This window comes from Balaenoptera ricei, chromosome 6, assembly GCF_028023285.1.
Source record: "Balaenoptera ricei isolate mBalRic1 chromosome 6, mBalRic1.hap2, whole genome shotgun sequence".
Lineage (NCBI taxonomy): Eukaryota > Metazoa > Chordata > Mammalia > Artiodactyla > Balaenopteridae > Balaenoptera > Balaenoptera ricei.
The window spans coordinates 102,512,317-102,531,711 of record NC_082644.1 but is presented as its reverse complement, the minus strand read 5'-3'; the positions used below and the strand labels follow the sequence as shown (position 1 = coordinate 102,531,711).

The window sequence follows — 19,395 nt, the reverse complement described above, 5'->3', positions numbered from 1 at the left end:
AGGGATCGAACCCCATGTCCCCTGCATTGGCAGGCGGATTCCTATCCACTGCACCATCAGGGAAGTCCAGAACGTATTTATTTTTTAAAAATTGGGATTATCTGTACATTCTGCTCTGTAATCTGACTTTTCACTTGCTTATGACATTTGGTTTTGGTCTTTTTTTTTTTTTAACTTTTTAGTAGTGAACATTCGGGAAAGTCTATTGGAAAGGACAATTCCCGGCCTTTCCTCTCCCGCAGGCCTGCTCTTTAATGGCAGACCCAGCCCTTGTCCGCCTGCCTGTCTCTGGTGTCAGGGCTGGAAATCATCTGACTGGGGTCTGCATGGTTTCCAGCAGTGGCAAAAGACTCTCGACACTGTGACTTCTTTTCTCCTGTGATGTATTCACAGCACAGCCGGCCTCAGCCGTCACCTTTCAGAGGGACTCGGCAGCCTGCCAGTGCAGACAGCCTCAGACCACATGCGGTGAAGTCCAGGCCCCTGAGGAGAGAGTCCTCTCTGCTCCGGCCAGACCAGATCCAGAAGGGACCGGATGAGACCAGATCTCGTCTCCGGAAGGCTCTCAGGACCAGCCCACTTCAGAGGAGAGACGATATCAAACTGGGCAAGTCCAGGAGAGAATAACCAGCTCAGGCAGTAAAAAGCCAAGAACTAGGATTATATTTATACAAGGCAGAGTTAGAGGCACTGGTAGCGTTAAGCCGAGGGGATGAAAGGTGTAGGGGAGGGAGAGGGTACGTGAACTTATGTTGCTTACACCCACAGCGTTCCATCTTGTGTCCTAATTGGCTGTCCATGACTGTCCTCCTCTTTCATTTTTTATTCAGAAATACTCAATGATTAAAAAAAGAAAGAAAAAAAATACAACCATGGGAAAGAAATCTTAACATCATAGAGGATCACCTCCATCCTTATATGCATCAGTATTTGGAGAGTGAGAAGTGCACGTAATGACCAGAAGTGGTTGTTTAAAAAGAAAAAAAAAGGAAGAGAAGAAAAAAATACAACCATGCCAAAAATACTCAATGAGCATCTACTATGTGTTAGAACTGTGCTGTCCAATACCATAGCCACTAGCCACATGTAGCTACTTAAAGTTAAAATTGAATACAACTTAATAACCAGTTCTTTAGTTGCACTAGCCACATTTCAGGTGCTCAGTAGCCACAGGTGGCTTGGGGCCAGGTACTGGACAGTGCAGATACAGGGCACTAACATCATAGTAGAATGTTTTATTGCAGCGCTGTGCTAGACCCTGGGTTAGACACCAGCAATAGATCCAGGTGTAATCAATCAGTCACTGCCCACACAGAACTCCCAGTCAAGTGAGAAAGACAAGCAAATGAGAAATTTTGCTAGGCTGGGGAAAGCGTGTGGTCTTTGTAAGCACAAAGGAAAGATGGCTAACTCAGTCTGGAGGAAGACAGGAATGGTAGGCAAGACTTGAGGGTAGAGAGGGAGATGGCCTGTAAGCTGAGGATAAATAGTTAGGCAGAGATAGGTGAGGGAAGTAAGGAGCCCTGGGCAGAGAGAACAGCTATGCAAGGATTCACAGGTGACAGCTGAAAAGCCAAGGAGCTGCAAGCAGTTTCAACCATTGTAGCATATAGTATGGGTGGTAGAGGTGGAAGTTGAGGCTCAAAAGGTATATACCAAACCTTATAGACCTCATGAAGGAATTTGGATATTAGCTATCTGTTGTGTATAAGAAACCATCCCAAAGCTTAGCAGCTTAAAATGGCAACTGTTTATTTGCTCACATTTCTGTGGGTTGGCAAATTGGGCTGGGCTGAGCTCAGCTGGGCTGTTTTTCTGATGGTTACTCCTGGGGTCACAGTCATCTGATTGCTCAGCTGGGGCTGGATGGTCTCAAATGCCATATGTCTGGCATTCGGTGCTACCTATTGGTTGGGCCATGTGTCTTAAACAGGCTTGCCTGGGCTTCTTCCCGTGGTGGCAGTGTTCCAAGGTGAGAGCAGAAACTACTAGAACTTTTGAGGCTTAAACTCAAAAGTAACACAATGTCACTTCCACCACATTATACTGGTCAAAAGAAGTTACAAGGCCAGCTCTGATAGGAGAAGCTACAACAAATTTGTGGCCATTTAAATCCATTATACCCTGGGATGATGTTGGCCTGAAACAGGGCGGTGGGTAGAGAGAAGTGGAGAGACTTTTATTTTCAGGATATTTTGGAGTCAGAATTGAGAGGTCTCGGGGTTTGTTCTGGAACAAAGAGGAGAGGGTGAAGTTACAAATGACTCCTAGATCCTTGGCTTGCGTGATTGATGAATGGTGGTGCCCAGTACTCAGAGAGAAAAGAGGAAGAACAGGTTTGCGGGGAAGATAATGTTTCCAGCGTGAGTCATGTCAAGGACGAAGTGTCTTTTAGACAGCTAGGTGGAGATGGGCAGGAAGCAGGTGTATATGCAGATCTAAGGAGAAGTCTGGCTAGAGATACCAATTTGGGAGTCTCAGGTGCCTTAAGCCTAAAGCATCTTCCAGAGGGGCTGCATCCCCAGAGCATATTACGGGCAGGGATCTGGTAAGTCAACTCTGTAGCTGCACTGAGCCTAGCCCAGTACCCCAGGGCAAAGCAATCAGTCTCTCCTGATTGCCAGGTTGTTATTGATTTCTAGGGAGAGTCCTCAGCTCTGAACTAGATCAATGTTGCAAGTGACAACAGCTCCTGTCAGGCGGGAGGTCTCCTAACAACAGGCCACTGACTAATAAAGTAATGAATGCATCAACACTGAGGCAGCATCAACAGGGGCTACAGGAACCCTGATGGAGAGGCTGTGGAGGGGATTCCTTCTCTGGGTTGGATGATAGACGCCATGGCCAGCCCTGACATTCTATGAAGGTACTTTTCCCTCACCATCCCAACCTCCGTTCCCACAGACACCTAACTTTCAGAAACTGCACAAGTCGTCACTGAAGGCAGTTCTGCTGGGAGATCAGCACTGCAGGAGGCACCTATTAGGGTGTGAAAGAAATGTTGGCTAAGGTCCTTGCCATTCATTCATTCATTCATTTGTTCATTCATTCAACAAACATTCAACAAGCCCTTAGCAAACCCTGTGCTCTGTACTAGGAATACAGAGATGAATAGTCTCTAGTCTAGAAGCAATTCGACTGCAACTACAAAAACTTTGTCTTGTAGCTTCTGTCAGTTTCCCGAACTGTCTTCCCATTGGACCTCAAGAAGTACTGCGGGGTCTCTTTGCTATGGTGATGGGCTATAAAGGTTTGATGAACGAAAGAATGAAAGGAATAGGGAAGTGGGAGACCCGGGGAAGTATACAAAGAGGGATCTCTGCCTGGGTGGTATCAAGGAAAACGCCAAAGAAATAAAGCAACATCTCTATCTGGACGAAGAATAAGTTAAAGGAGGACATTTATTAAGTGCTTTCTCCGTGGCTATTACAGTGATACCCTCTTTCCTTGGATTATATAGATTCTCTGGCAGCGCGGTCTTGGGCACATCGATCCTATTCTCTGGAACCTCGTCCACGCACTGTTGCAGTAAGAAAGCAGGGCGGGGCGCGCTCGGCTCGAAACCAGGAGACGTCAGGCGAGCGGAACGGCGGTTCGGCGGCCAGCGAGGGCGCCCGGAGGGTTTTCGCCGGAACTCCAGCCCTAGCGACGCGCGCCTTGTTGCTAAGCGCGGAGGCGCGGGAGGCTGTGGAGCTTGGAGGCCGCGGATGCCCTCCGGCTCGGCGTCCTCCGTCGGCCTCAGCTTCCAGCCCGACCGGCCGGCCGGAGGGTATGGAGCCCGAGGCGGGAGGAAAAGGCGCAGCTGGCGGGAGGGGAGGTGGGAGCCCTCGCTCTCTCTGAGCCGAAGCCGCTTACCTGGCCGAAGAGGGGAGCGGGTTCCCTTGGCCGGCCTTGCGTTGGGTGGCGTTACATCCAGTCTTGGGTAAATACCCCTCCACCCACTCCCACCCCCGACCCCCATCAAAAATAAGTTTTGGCCATACGCTTAGAGAGGGCGAGGGGCATTTGTGATCTGAACAGCCAGAAAGGAAAAACTGCGCACAGGTTGTCCCCAAAATTTGGGGCAACCTTGGGAGTTCTGACCTAGTACTGATTCCCTGAATGACTTTGGGCAAGACCCTCTTATTCTCTGAGCCTCGGTTTCCCCTATCTGTACCATTAGTGGGTCAAATCAGACCGTTTCCCACTTGCTTCTGGTTTTGTTTCTGTTTGAGCTTTGGTTTAGATTCCTTGGTCTTCCAGAGTGTAGTTTAGATGTGTGCAGAGGGAGATTTGGGGAGAGGGAAGGGGATATGAAATCTTCATTTACATGAACAGTGGACCAGGAGTCCAGCTGAATAAGGTCCAGTACCCCAGCTTCGCCACTGTGTGACCTTTAGCAACTCATGACTCTGAGTCCCAGTTTCTTCATGGAAAATGACAAGTGGATATATTCTGGAATATATCAAGGAATGTTGTACTGGAGAGTTAAAAGAATGTTCTATGAGTTATGTTTAGAGTGACCACTGAGGGACTTCCCTGGCCATCCAGTGGTTGACTCCGAGCTTCCACTGCAGGAGGCACGGGTTGTATCCCTCGTCTGGGAACTAAGATCCCGCATGCGGCGCAGTGCGGCCAAAAAAAAAAAAAAAAATAGTGACCACTGAGTATCTCAAAGCCTTTGAAAAGCAGATTGGGGCAGAAATGGGTCCTGGGATTCAGATTTAGAGATTTAGGCCTGATTCCACCTTGGAACCAACAAGGATGTTGAGAGCCATATTGAGTTGCAGGGTTTCCCAAGTCCTCTGTAGCCTTTCCAGGCCTGATATCTGGGACAGGGCAGGGTAACCGCCTGAAGGATCTGTTGTTGGAGAGTTGCAAAGGGCTTCATGTTGTTGGGTCCTTAAAAAGCTTCTTGCCAAGCAGACTCTCCCACCTTAGTATTTCATTCATTCATTCATTCAAGAGATATTTGCCTTGCATCTGTTTTCCCAGGCTATGTTTAAAGTGCAAATACAAAAATGAACAAGACATTATCCCTCCTGTCAAGTATAGTGCATGTTCACAATATAAACCATGGCAGGTAACTGAACAGTATTTTCATTTCATAGTCTATTCATAATAAATTACAACATGGACATTATTCAAGTACATATATTTTGTTCTCAAGATTTTTAATTGCCTTGCTATATAATATCTAACATAATGAACCCTTAGCCTTAGAGTGATCAGTCACTCTGGTCAGGAGACATCATTGGCTTCAGTTTAATATCCTCCAGACTCATTTCCACTTGCATATGTTCTCTGTGTATATTTGTAATGTAAGTTTAATATATGTGTATTAAGAGTAGAATTAATAAGAGTGAAATTGCTGCTTTCAGCATTGCTATCACTGTTAATCTAGTAATCATGCTAGTAGTCATCATTTGTTACTAACAGTTTGCCAGGTTGAACCAAGAGTTTAAAATGCACTAGCTTTTGCAGAGATGCAGTATAGTACGCTGGTAGGGAGCAAAGCCTCTGGAGTCTGAATGCCTGGATTCAGGTTTCAGCTCCGGCACTTATTTGCAACTTATTTGTAAACTTGGGCAAGTTACCTAACATCTCTGTGCCCGACTTTTCTCATCTGCAAAATGAGGATAGTAACAACATGTATCTCAGAGGCTTGTGGAATAGATTAAATGAGTTAAATATAAAGCGCTTAAACGGTCCTTGGCACATTTTAAGCACTATTTTTAATCTTCACAGAAGCCCAATGATAGTTATTACCCATTTTACACATAGGAAACTGAGACTTAGAGAGGCTCAGCAACTTGCCCTAGGCCACAGTAGAACTGTAATTCAAACCTAGGCCTCATTTCAAGGCTAATGCACCTAATTCAATATTATTCTGACTACTTTACGCTGCTCTTAATTATTAGAATAAGCCATGCTATCAATCAATAATTAGAATTTATTTGAATTCTTAAAATAGAGTTGTTGGGACTTCCCTGGTGGTCCAGTAATTAAGACAACCTGCTTCCAACGCAGGGGGTGTGGGTTCGATCCCTGGTTGGGGAACTAAGATCCCACATGCCTCGGGGCCAAAAAACCAAAACATAAAAACAGAAGTAATAGTGTAACAAATTCAATAAAGACTTAAAAAAAAAAATGGTCCACATCAAAATAGAGTTGTTAAAATGCAATAAAACTATGTTTCTTCTTTGTGGATATTGATAATGGAAATTCTGGGCCAGAAATCAGGAGCTCTACCTAGTTAGAATTTTGAGCAAATGATGTTTCTGCCCACTTTCTCCAGATCTTTAAATAAAGAGTTTATATGTGATGATTTTGAAAAGCACTTCCATCTCAAATTCTATGATTCATACTTAATAAAGTATTATTTTAAACAGGAGAAATTGCCTTTCTCACAAAAACAGAAAGCCCTGAAGTAGGCAGTCACCTCTGAAGATTTTTGATGAACAGAAGTACTATGAGTAAAATAAAAATATTTAATGATGAATTTAAATACATCCTATTTTGCATATTTTAAAAATAGTTGTATAATTAACATTATGGTATAGTTTCCCTAATTATTGGAAATGTGCAATTATGAAATCTTGGAATTTTGCAAAATAGCTCTTCCTTTGTGAGGGAAAACTACACTTAATCTCTTTAATTAACAATCTCTTATTTACCTTGTAAATCTCCTTTCAGTGCAAACATATGCTTAGAGAAGAGATTAATTTAAGTGTCTTTTCACTAATTACAGAGATTAGGAAGTGGCTGCCTGAACTATTTTCCAAAGGATAAACTTTACAAAAGTATTGAATACGGCAGCTCACCGAGAAGATCCTACTGGTTTGGGGGTAAGTAATTCTAAAGGTTTTCTTTTCCTTAGAATGTCCCATGAATACACTTCAGATGGGAAGTATGGCTCTCAGAAGATACCAGCTAAGAATCCAATCAGTTTTAAGCAGAGCCAGTCCATTTATAGCATATGCAGTTTCCAGTGACCTAGATCTATGGATGGCATCTGTCCTTAGTTTGATGACGGTGTTGAAAAATGGGTTAGGTTGGCAGATAGGAAGCCCTGCAAGCTCTGTCTAACTACAAACAATACAACATTCCAAGCTTTTTGAAAACTATCCTGAAATTTTTCCTGTGGGCATATTTGTGTTACCTGAAAAACTGGATTCCCCTCTTGGTGGGTGTCAAGCCAAAAGACACAACCAAGCCAAAGAGCTTGGAGAGAAGGAAGGATTTAGTACTTGCAGCAAGCAAGGAGAACACCAGGGATATTTCCCAAAAGAGTGTCTCTCCGGAACAGCAAAATTGGGGAAGTTTTATGATAAGGGTGCATGCATATTTATGAAAGGGCTCAGGTGGTGTATGCATATTCATGAGGGGCTTGAACAGAGGAGAATTGAGCATAGAATTGGGGCAAAGGCTGACAGAGTTTCAGCTCTAGTTGATTGAAGTCATCAGGGTCAGCAAGGGTCAGCACCATCATTCCTTAAGTTCCAGTTAGTCTTGGGGTTGAGTGCTTGAGGGGGTTTTGGATCCTGCAAAATAGCTCAAGAATGTGCCTCAGGCTAACCTTTACCTTCAAAACAGAACTGGGAGTCTTTACAACTGATTTATTATCTCCCTGACCTGGTCAAGAGTGAGCCTTGTGGCCAGGCTTAGATCACAAAATGGCTTAGACCTAAAATGGCTTCTCTTATGTCAAAGAAGTTATGTCTGGTTCCGTTCCTTTGGGGATCCTCTGCCCTGTCTGCCGACACTTGTGCTTGTTATAGAGAATCCTACAATGTCTGAACTAGAAGAGACTTTAGGTTCGCTATTTCACAACAAATGTGTTTGTCACACTGTGCAAGCCACTTGAAGTACAGAGAAGAATATTAGAATCCTTCCTCTTATGGAACATATAGTCTACTAAAAATCATTTAATCTGGTATCCTCATTTATGGATGAGGAGGCTGAGGCACAGAGGGGAGGATAGAGGAGCTCAACGACACACAGTGAGATGAGGCAGGGCTGGGGCTAGAGCCCAGGGCTCTTGATGCCACTCACAGTGTTCTTTCCACTGCATTTGCTTCTATACTGGTGTCGACTTAAAAAATATTTACAACCTAAAAGTTGAGAGTTATATTTTATTCGGCAGGAATTTTTAGGACTTCAACCCGGGAGGCAGTATCTCAAGTAGCCCTGAGAGAACCGCTCCGAGGAGTCGAGGGGGGAGCTAGGATATATGGGAGTTTTGCAGCAAAGGGCAGGTAGTCGGGAACATCAAAAGATTACTGTTAATTAAAGAAAACCATATATGTCAAGTTAAGGAATTTAGGGCTTTTCTAGGTATGGGAAGATGCAAGAGTCTGGGCTCACTGAAATCACTCTTTTTCTGGAAGATTTATTTATTATTTATTTATCTATTTTATTTATTTTTGGCTGCGTCGGGTCTCAGTTGCAGCATGCGGGATCTTTCGTTGCGGCGCGCCAGCTCTTCACTGTGGTGCGCCTGATCTCGGAGAGGCAGCAGTGAGTGGTGGTGTGAAGCGAGATCTTAATTCCCTGCCCAGGAACTGAACCTGGGTAGCCTGGATGAAAACCAGGAATCCTAGCCACCACAGCCCCTGGCTCTTGCCCCCAGTGAAAAATGCATTTCTCACGAAGGGAAAACTGTAAAAACAGGTACAAAGTTTATTGTTAGAGACATAGCACAGCAACAAGTGGGAGAGCACACAGAGAAAGTTTGTTAAGATAGAAGCAAGGCAGAGATGCACACCCGGAGAGAAAGGGTGTGGGCGTCCTCCCTAATGAGGAGGAGCACAGTAAAGAAGTGGTTAGGTCATTTATACAGGGCAGTTCTTCCGGTCTTTGTTTACCTTTGGCCAATTATCTGGTTTCTTTTTCCACACCTGACCTGCCTTAGGAGTCTCTACAACATGTGTGCGCAATGTTTTTCCAAGATGGATTACGGCCCAGAGGCCTATGGGACAGCCTTAGCATCACATATTACATCACATATTATGGGGTGGTGCCCCCTCTTTTTTTTTTTTGGTCTTCATTGCTGTGTTCAGGCTTTCTCTAGCTATGGCGAGCGGGGGCTACTCTTCGTTGTGGTGCACGAGCTTCTCATTGTGGTGGCTTCTCTTGTTGCGGAGCATGGGCTCTAGGTGCGTGGGCTTCAGTAGTTGTGGCACACGGGTTCAGTAGTTGTGGCTCACGGCCTCTAGAGCTCAGGCTCAGTAGTTGTGGCTCACGGGCTTTGTTGCTCCGTGGCATGTGGTATCTTCCCGGATCAGGGCTCAAACCTGTGTCCCCTGCATTGGCAGGCGGATTCTTAACCACTGTGCCACCAGGGAAGCCCCCCCTTTTTTGACCCCCAAGGAGCCTTTCTGCACATGTGCAATGTTTTCCATGCCCTAAGGATGTATGATCTCTTGATCTTTTAGCAGGGTTTAGTCCTACTCTGTCCCTGCCGTAAAAATGTCCCATGTCCAGTTATTTACCCTATTTATGTTGCTGGTTTTTATATTGAGGTGCAGATCTCGAAATATAGACAGGAGTCCGGTCATAAATGTGTAGTCCGGAGCCCATTTGTCTCTTGCCTCAGGAAATGTAAAGGGGGCTGGTAATGAATGTCCGGCCTGGAGCCCATCTTCTTCTCACCCCAGGAAGTGTGAACAGGAGGCCAGTTGTAAATGTCTAGCCTGGAGCCCATCTACCTCCTGCCTCATGCAGGCTTGTCACTAGTTGTGGCATGCAGGTTTTCTCTTCTTTAGCTGTGGCACGCAGACGCCAGGGCACATGGGCTCTGTAGTTTGCGGCATGCAGACTCTCTAGTTGAGGCACAAGAGCTCAGTAGTTGTGGCATGCGGCCTTAGTTGCCCCGCCGCATGTGAGATCTTAGTTCCCCGACCAGGAACCACGTCCCCTGCATTGTAAGGTGGATTCTTCACCACTGGACCACCAGGGAAGTCCCTGAAATCACTCCTTTGATATGCAGGATACTGGGGCCAGTATATCCTGAGTTTCCTCTGGGCTTACCAGCTCGCGGTAGGCTGTGGCTGCAATTGCTGATGACTGTGACATCCTTTGTTTACTGATATGGCAGGAAATATTCCATTTCTCACTGGTTACCTATTCTTGTCAGGAGGTCAATTCTGGCAACTTTCAAATGTAGGCTGAAATTCTTCTGGAAAACTGTGGTGGGTTTTTTGTTGTTTTTTGTTTTAAGTGTTGTTTTTTTTTTTTTAATTTTTTTTGGCTCTCATCCCTCTTTTTTTTTTTTTTTATTTTATTTATTTATTTATTTATTTTATTTATGGCTGTGTTGGATCTTCGTTTCTGTGCTAGGGCTTTCTCTAGTTGTGGCAAGCGGGGGCCACTCTTCATCGCGGTGCACGGGCCACTCACTGTTGCGGCCTCTCTTGTTGCGGAGCACAGGCTCCAGACGTGCAGGCTCAGTAGTTGTGGTTCACGGGCCCATTTGCTCCGCGGCATGTGGGATCTTCCCAGACCAGGGCTCGAACCTGTGTCGCCTGCATTGGCAGGCAGATTCTCAACCACTGCGCCACCAGGGAAGCCCTAAGTGTTTTTTTTTTTAAATCTATTTTATTGAAGTATAGTTGATTTACAATGTTGTGTTAATTTCTGCTATACAGTAAAGTGATTCTGTTATACATATATATATACATTCTTTTTCATATTCTTTTCCATTATGGTTTATCACAGGATATTGAATATAGTTCCCTGTGCTATACAGTAGGACCGTGCTGTTTATCCATTCTATATATTATAGTTTGCATCTGCTAATCCCAAATTTCTGATCCATCCCTCCCACACACCCTGCCCCGCCCACCCCCCACCCCCCGGCTCCTTGGCAACTGCAAGTCTGTTCTGTATGTCTGTGGGTCTGTTTCTGTTTCGTAAATAAGTTCATTTGTGTCATATTTTAGATTCCATGTATAAGTGATATCATATGGTATCACTTTCTCTTTCTGACTTACTTCACTTAGTATGATAATCTCTAGTTGCATCCATGTTGCTGCTAATGGCATTATTTCATTCTTTTTTATGGCTGAGTAGTATTCCATTATATATATGTACCACATCTTCTTTATCCATTCATCCATTGATAGACATTTAAGTTGTTTCCATGTCTTGGCTATTGTAAACAGTGCTGCTATGAACATTGGGGTGCATGTATCTTTTTGAATTATACTTTTCTCCGGATATATGCCCAGGAGTGGGGTTGCAGGATCATATGGCAACTCTATTTTTAGTTTTTTGAGGAACCTCCATACTGTGGAAAGCTGTGGTTTTTAAAGGGAATGATATGGGACTTCCCTGGTGGTCCAGTGGTTAAGACTTCGAGCTTCCACTGCAGGGGGCTCAGGTTCAATCCCTAGTCGGGGAACTAAGATCCTACATGCCATGCGGCCAAACAAAAAAGGTAATGATGTGATGGAGAATACTTGCTGAGTTTTAGCTGCTGTTTCTCCCTGTAGACTGTTCTTCCTAGAATTAGGTAGGCTGGTCATGCCCATAAGAGACTCATCTCCTAGAATTTCTTTAAGCAGAGCCCCAGAAGAGATGGGGACTGGGTTCTCCCACCTCCACCCTCTGGCATCTCAGGGGACAGCTAGTTGCAGAGGAACATTACCCAGCATAGCTGAGATTAGATGCTTGTCACGTACCTTCAGTCCTAGCAGATGTCCACACTGGCCACATCTTCTAGTCTCTTTTTTTTCTCTGTTTCACCAGCAACCAGTATAGGACCTGCACAGATTAGGTGCTTAGGGGGTGTTTCCTGAATGAGCGTATGCATGAGTATCTCTCTTTCTCTTTAGTTCTTGCCTTGTTAGTTGTTGGGGGTGATGCAAGTAAATCTAGAAAACGTTTAATAATTCTTTTTATTTGAATATAGTGTATCATCCATTATTGACATTATTTAATTTCTAGGCCAGTGGTTCTCAAATTTTTTGGCCTCAGGACTTCCTTGAACTCTTAAAAATTACTGGGGACCTCAAACAGCCTTTGTTTATATAACTTGTAGATTGGATTCTACTCTGCCACCTCCTTTTGACATTAAAACTGAGATATTTTTAAAATATTTACATATTAACTCATTAAAAAAAATAAAACTATTGCATGTAAACATAACAATTTTACGAAAAATAAACATACTTTTGAAAACACAAAAAATTTTGGTTGGAAGAGAGTGGTATTGTTTTACATTTTTGCAAATCTCTTTACTGTTTGGCTTAAACAGAAGACAGTTGGGGTCTCATATCTGCTTCTGCATTCAATCTATTGCAGTATGTTGTTTGGGTTGTAGTATAAGAAGAAAATCAGGCCTCACAGAGAGACATAGTTGGAAAAAGGAGGATCTCATAGACTCCCTGAAAGGTCTCAGGAATCCCCAGCAGTCCTGAGATCACACTTTGAGAACTGCTGGTCAGGTCATTAGCTGTATTGTCTCATTTAGTGTCACTGTCTCCCACATCTCATTCTTACTACAGAATAACCTCATGACCCTGGCACACTGATTTAGAGAAGTGTCACAGCGAGATTATTTAATAGCAATCCAGCAAGCTAGGAAGGTTATATAGCCTTTTAGAATAACTAAGGCTCTTTTTCAAGAAGCTTTATTACTGGTGTAAATTATTCTCTCTCTCTCTTTTTTTTCTTGGCCACACCTTGTGGCTTACAGGATCTCAGTTCCCTGACCAGGGATTGAACCCGGGACACAGCAGTGAAAGCCCGAATCCTAACCACTAGGCCACCAGGGAACCCCCTCATTATTTTCAAGTACACACTCTTAGTATTTATTTTATTATGGCAGAATATATTTACATAACATACAATTTATTATTATTTATTATTATTATTTAGTACATAGACAACATTATGCAACCATCACCACTGTCTAGTTCCAGAACATTTTCATTGCCCCAAAGGCAACTTTGTACCTATTAAGTTGCCACTCTCCATTCCCCCATCCCTTGGCAACCACTAATCTGCTTTCTGTCTCTATAGATTTGCTGATTATGGATATTTCATATAGATGGATTCATACAATATGTGGCCTTTTGTGACTGGCTTCTTTTGCTTAGTATTATGTATTCAAGGTTCATCATGTTATACTATGTATCAGTACCTCATTCCTTTTTTTTTTTTTTTCTGCTGGGCCATGCAGCTTGCAGGATCTTAGTTCCCCTACCAGGGATTGAACCTGGGCCCTTGGCAGTGAAAGTGCAGAGTCCTAACCACTGGACTGCCGGGAATTCCCAGTACTTCATTCCTTTTTATGGCTGAATAATATTCATTGTATGTATAAACCTCATTTTGTTTATTCATTTATCTATTGATGGATATTTGGGTTGTTTTCACCTTTTGGCTATTGTGAACAGTGCTGCTATGAACATACATGTATAAATTTTGATTTGAACACCGGTTTTCAATTCGTTGGGCTATATCCTCAGGAGTAGAATTGTTGGATCACATAGTAATTCTATGTTTGACTTACTGGGAAACATCTTAATATTTTCAAAATTAGTTTTGTTTTTGCTTTTGTTTATCTGCTAACGCTGTATTGGAGGATGCATTCCCAGGGCCATAAGAGTGAGGCAGGAAAAGGAGGAAAGCAAATACCTACAGTTTGTCTTTTTCAAAAAAAGGATTTTTACATAACCATACTACCTACCATTATTGTGCCTAACACAGTTAACAGTGTGTATTCTTCTTTTTACTAAACAGGAAACACAACTTCCAGCAGCCACATGGGATGCTACTCAGGTGCCATCTGAAACGAGCTCTTCCCCAGAAGGTCTCATGCAGGTTCTGTGCAGTGATGGGGAAACTGCAGAGCAAACTCAAACACAGCACTTATAAATACAGGTACAGCAGTCCTCCCTTGAGTGGGATCCCAAGTTTTACACCGTATTACAATTCTCCACTAAAGAAAGAGAAGGCCCAGAGCCATCATTGATGACCTTCCCTGAACAGTCAGTTTGGTCTGTTTCCTTTTGGATAAGAAACATCTTAGTAGATAGTGTCTGCAGCCACAGAGAGAGGGGCCCTACATCTTTGGGAATCATCTCTAAAGTGAGCAAAGACTCTGGGCTTCTTCCTTTATCAGATTCCAGTCATTCACTCATTCTGAGCATTTACAGAGTTAATAATACCATTTCTGGTGATGTCAGCATGTCTCCTTTCTCTACTCCTTTTCTATCTTTCTCCTCAGCCTGGCCTGAATTCCTACCATAGCCCACACTCTTCTTCCCCTTGCTCCACTGTGCACCCTATACCATTGGGCCCCTCATTCTCCATCCTCTCTTTAGCAGGCCCGATGGATTTAGAGACGAGAGAATTCAAACTAAAGCTTTTCAAGAGTATAGCCCAGCTCACGTGGATACCGTCTCTGTTGTTGCTGCTCTGAACTCAGACCTCTGTGTCTCCGGAGGAAAAGATAAGGTGGGGTGTGCAGTGCTTCCCAGGGAACCAGCTTATTGCAGAGAAGGGAAGGGAAGGGAACCCTGCATTTCTGGCAGCAACGTTGAGTAGTGTTAAAAATATGGGCTTTAGAGTTAGAAAGACTGGGTTTAAATTCCTGCTCTGCAACTTCGTTTACTTTGGACAAGTCTTTTAATTTTATTGAGCTTCAGTCTCCTTATCTATTAAATGGGGATAGTAACGCCAACTGCACAGGACCGTTGTGAGGACTGAATGGTAAGACGCTTGGTACTCTGCCAGACCACCCACATGATTTTTATAAATGACAAGTATCATTATTCCAGCCTGTCCATTTGTAACCTACCTGCAGACACAGGAGTTATTTATCAGCAAAAGGAAACTTCTAGTCTCTTTTATGCCTCTCTGTTGCCAAAATGTCTACACTGGTGTGCATCGTGATTCTTCCCATTGTCACTTTAAATCTCTTTGCTTTCTCTCCCTCGTATTTGGATCTATTGTAGCACTCGGACCTAGGCTCTTGCTGGCAAAAATGTTGATTATTTCGTAATAAATAATGCCTCTAATTTTCAGTAGCCATTTAGAATCTTCAAATTCCATTTTCATACTGTATTTCCTTGATTCTAAGATGCACGTTTCTACATTTTAACACCTCTGAAATCAGGATGCATCTAAAAATTGATGATATCACCATTTAATTGGCAGCATTTTGTCTTAACATCTATATCATCTTAGACATATGAAATTTTATTTATATGATCCTTACCTGTGAGGGGTAGATAGAGGAAGGATTATCCTCTGTTTTGCAGATTAAGAAACTGGGATTTAATTAGGTCAAGTGCTAACACGCTCCTTATTCCCTAGCAATGAACTACAGAGACTGGGCCAGAGAATGCTCTGAAATCCTGTTTAGGGGGAGAAATACAATAAAATAGTAAAGTATATACCTGAAAAAAGGATGGAAAGAAAATTTTAACAATGATTCTCTCTGGCAGATGGGATTATGGATGAGATTTTTTGAAATTAAAAAAAAAAAAAAGTATGATCTGTTTCACAACAATGTGAATATACTTTTAACACTACTGAACTGTACGCCTAAAAATGATTAAGATGGTAAATTTGAAAAAAAAAAAGTATGATACAGTTTTAGGGAAAAAAATCTAATCCCATGTAGATTTTCCTTCAGGATCTACAACCAGAAGAACCTCAACCTAAATCAGTTCCCCCAGGGGAGTGTTATCCCAAACCCATCAGTAAGGTTCAGAGGAGTGGCCCAGTGGCTTGGGGAGAGACAGAAGAACTCAAAGTAGGGGGGCATAAGGACCGAACAACAATAAAACCTTGACAGACAGGGAGAAATTAGGTAGAGAATGAGGTAAAGGCTTGTTGTTTCAGTTAAACTAAAATTCAGTTCAACTAAAATAGTCTAATGACTCTCTGCAGACAGTTGTGGCCTATAACTGGAGAACTGGAAATGTGGTGAAAAGGTTGAAAGGACATGAGCGTGAAATCACGAAGGTAATTGTCATATGATTATTATCATGGAGGGAATTTGGAATTGAATAAAGGAATGTCTAATAGCTCTAGGTAGTAAGAGTGATTGAATATTCAGTGTTAAGGAAAAATGCTGGGGCTTCATCTGATGGTGTGAAGCCCTACTCCAGGAAAAGCAGAGCAAACCATTCACTTAGCTATTGTTACAGGTATAGTAGACACAATTTTTGTTTCATTATTAAGTCCTTCATAGCCCAAGTGAGAAATAGAGAAAGCTGAGATTAACTCTCTCTGACATATCCTAGCCTAACAGGGTCTTGTATTGAAGGCTTACTGAGTGTTTACTATAGCTAGGGAAATGACAAACTCTCCATGCTCAGGAACCTTTTAGTCTAGTTGGGGAAATTTTTAAAAAGCCAACAACAGTTAAATAAAAATTAATTTGTTAAAGAGCATTACAGGGTAGACTGAGCTTCCAGAGAAAATGATAATGTCAATTTATATAACTCGCCTCTCTGAAGCCCACCTAAATGAACTAAAAATTCAGATGCAAACTGCATCATAATGAAACTAGGCATCAGCGACAATCACATAGCACAGAATATACTTACCTACCAGGTACAGTGCATTTGGAACCAGCCTGAGAAAGAACTCCAGGCTCTAGCACTCTTATCTCCAGCTCTTTTTCCCATTTTCAAGTCCAATGAAACAAACACACTGGAGCTTTTTTGTCTTGAGCAGATAGCTTGTATTCACAAATCAGGCCAGTTCTTCAGTGCCTCTCGCGACAAGACGGTCATGATGTGGGACTTGCAAGGCTCCTCACAACCAAGGCAGCAGTTCTCCGGCCACACCATGGTGGTCACTGGATTGGCTGTGAGTCCAGGTAAGGTAAAGCTGATCTCTTCCCAACACCGTTGTACTTTCTGAAAAGCCCTGTTCCAGGCCTATCTCATGGACCATCTTCTTGCCACTGTTTCCAAAGACACATCACAGCTGTGCACTGGCTCTCGTGACAACACCCTGCTTCTGTGGGACGTGGGGACTGGACAGTGTGCAGAGAGAGCGTCAGTCTCCAGGAACCTGGTACGAACTCAAACTTGGTACAGAGCAGGGCAGCAGGAGGGAGCATGGGGTGAGGAAGGGCCTGGGAAAGAGATCAGGAGACGCATGACCAGGCATTAGAGGCTTGGGTCCTAATTACTGCTCACCCCCCAACTCTCTGTCAGACCCCGGCCTCTCAGGGTTATCGGATTAGATGATCTCTTAAGTTCTTCTACCCCAGAGAACAACTCCACTAGTTTATATTGGAGTTTTAAATGGTGTCCTCACTTATTCCTTCAAAACATAGTTATTCCATATCTTCTGTGGACCCGATACTGTGCCAGAAGCAGGGTTAGTGACCCAGGGCACAGTCCCTGGGCTCCAGGAGCTCACAGTTTATGCTTATTGTGTGTTCTGTATATGTAACATTATGCAGAGAAATAAGCATGACCTTTTGCTGTATGTGTAATTTCCTCTGCTTATGAAGACCAGTGTTTTCTGGTAGCAAACTGGTATATCAACTCCACAGCCTTTGGGGTCAGTCATACCTGGATTCAAATCATGGATTCCTTACTTTTTAGGTGTGCTACCCCAAGAAACTTACTTAGAGTTTCAGTGTCTTCATTTATACAATGGGGAGAATTATATCACCTGACATGGTAATGTCCTTTAGTGGTTGTCAAATGTCAGTCATAGTCATCTTTTCCAGTTTTGAAGACAACTGCCCATGGAAACATGTGCTTGCCCTGTGCCCCTCCATATTTGTGCACGTTTCTGGAAGAAAAGAAAATCGTGTTACCCTGGGTTGTTCGGAAAACTGTTTCATATCTGTCCAGCAGGGGCTGCAGGGATAAAGCAAAACAAGAACACTCTTCCTGAACCCTATGAGGCCTCGAGCTAGGGTTTCATTGGTCCCACTTTAGAACAGTGGCTGCTCTCCTTAGGTGCCACCCAGCCAGTGGTGTTTGGGTTTCAGGCACTCTAAGAGTGCCTGCATGCATTTTTGGGCTCACAACTGGCCCAGCTGCTTCCATTGCTGCTGATAACCTAGGAACTGCAGGTCGAGCATGACTGGTGGGAATCTGCAAAACATAAAATCCCTCTAAGTCAGATGTGCTAGGTTCAGCATCTTTGAGAAGTGATGGCAGAGATGCTATTTAGCGAAACTTACAGGAATTACAGCAGAGGAATGACATGGTATGGAGAAGTTTTGAAAATTTTGCTTCTTCCAGGTCACTCACCTGTGCTGGGTCCCCAGAGAACCTTATATACTCCAGACCTCTGAAGATAAAACCATCAGGTGGGCTTACTAAGCAGCAAGAAAGTGTTTCTGGTGAAGGTTTGTGGCTCCCATGCTTACATAACTCTGTTCCTACTCTGCTTCTCCACATTGCTTCTCCTTCCACCCCTCTGCCCCTCGCCAGTGCTGGGGTCTCTCTGATCTGGCCCCACGGATCATGTGGATAGAGGTTGAGTGGCAGGAGGTCAGCTTGTTCTGGCCGGTTTCCAAGCAGCTGATTCTGCCAGCGCCCACTGTGGAAACGTGTTCAGAGTAACCTCAGAGTCAGTCACTCACTCGTCCCACCCCTTCAAGTGGCCCTTGCTTGGCTTCATATGTTCTCAATCACTCAGCCCTCAGGTGAAGCCCTCCCTGTGGAGCAGGGTCAGAATCACCATCAGGCAAGTCAGATGAAGTAAATCCTTCTTAGACTAGAAAGCATGACTAGAAACTTTGGATCTCAGAAGAGATTCTACTTAGAAAATGGTAGGAAGGAGATAAAGAGGTAAAAATGAGACAAGAGGCAAAACAAAACAGTCCCAGTAGACCCCATGGCTCAGGTTGGCCAAGACCTGTAAATCTTTTGTATCTGATTCTGGAATGATGACTGCTCCTCTCCATCATGATAAGTATCTTTAAAAAAATTTTTTAAATCACAGACACAGAAATATTCTCTTGTCTGTTGAAAGTAGTATCCCAAAGGACCAAATTAACAAATTAACTTGTACAATTAAGATATTTGGTCTAAATTCCTGTTAATTAGATCTCAAAATAGAAAGAACTCAGATGTCATTCAGTTTGGTTATTTCCTGCCAGCTTTGGAGTCTCTGAGATTGATCTGGTTCACGTTGCTGTTTTTAGGTAAATCACACGGCGTTCCATTCTGACTGGCCAAAGCAGCAAAGAGCCAAGACTTTGACGTTAGCAGGCTATTACAGGTGCCTTTCAGCACATTTACTATAAACCCATTCCCTGCTGTAATTTCTTTCAGATTATGGGACAGTCGGGGGCTGCAGGTAGCTCATATATTTCCCGCAAAGCAGCACATCCAGACCTACTGCGAGGTCAGTGAGGATGGACACAAGTGTATCTCCTGCAGCAGCGGCTTTGGAGGGGAAGGCTGTGAAGCCACGGTGAGA

General features: G+C 43.5%; 1 protein-coding gene across 7 annotated transcripts in view; it reads left to right on the top strand.

The window, feature by feature from the left end:
* The first annotated feature begins 3,664 nt into the window (after window positions 1–3,664).
* WDR31 (WD repeat domain 31) overlaps window positions 3,665–19,395 on the top strand; it is a 22,142-nt gene continuing 6,411 nt past the window's right edge. For 4 of the 7 annotated variants that reach the window (XM_059925362.1, XM_059925361.1, XM_059925358.1 and 1 more), the window contains exons 1-9: window positions 3,665–3,922; window positions 6,731–6,827; window positions 13,726–13,866; window positions 14,310–14,442; window positions 15,883–15,957; window positions 16,675–16,819; window positions 16,919–17,019; window positions 18,210–18,277; window positions 19,248–19,389. In XM_059925362.1, coding sequence (XP_059781345.1) covers window positions 13,754–13,866; window positions 14,310–14,442; window positions 15,883–15,957; window positions 16,675–16,819; window positions 16,919–17,019; window positions 18,210–18,277; window positions 19,248–19,389 — 777 coding nt within the window. In that variant the 5' untranslated portion in view covers window positions 3,665–3,922; window positions 6,731–6,827; window positions 13,726–13,753. Of the gene's footprint in view, window positions 3,923–6,730; window positions 6,828–13,725; window positions 13,867–14,309; window positions 14,443–15,882; window positions 15,958–16,674; window positions 16,820–16,918; window positions 17,020–18,209; window positions 18,278–19,247; window positions 19,390–19,395 lie in introns of those variants that run through there. The other 3 variants (XM_059925359.1, XM_059925360.1, XM_059925365.1) reach the window with 3 other exon arrangements.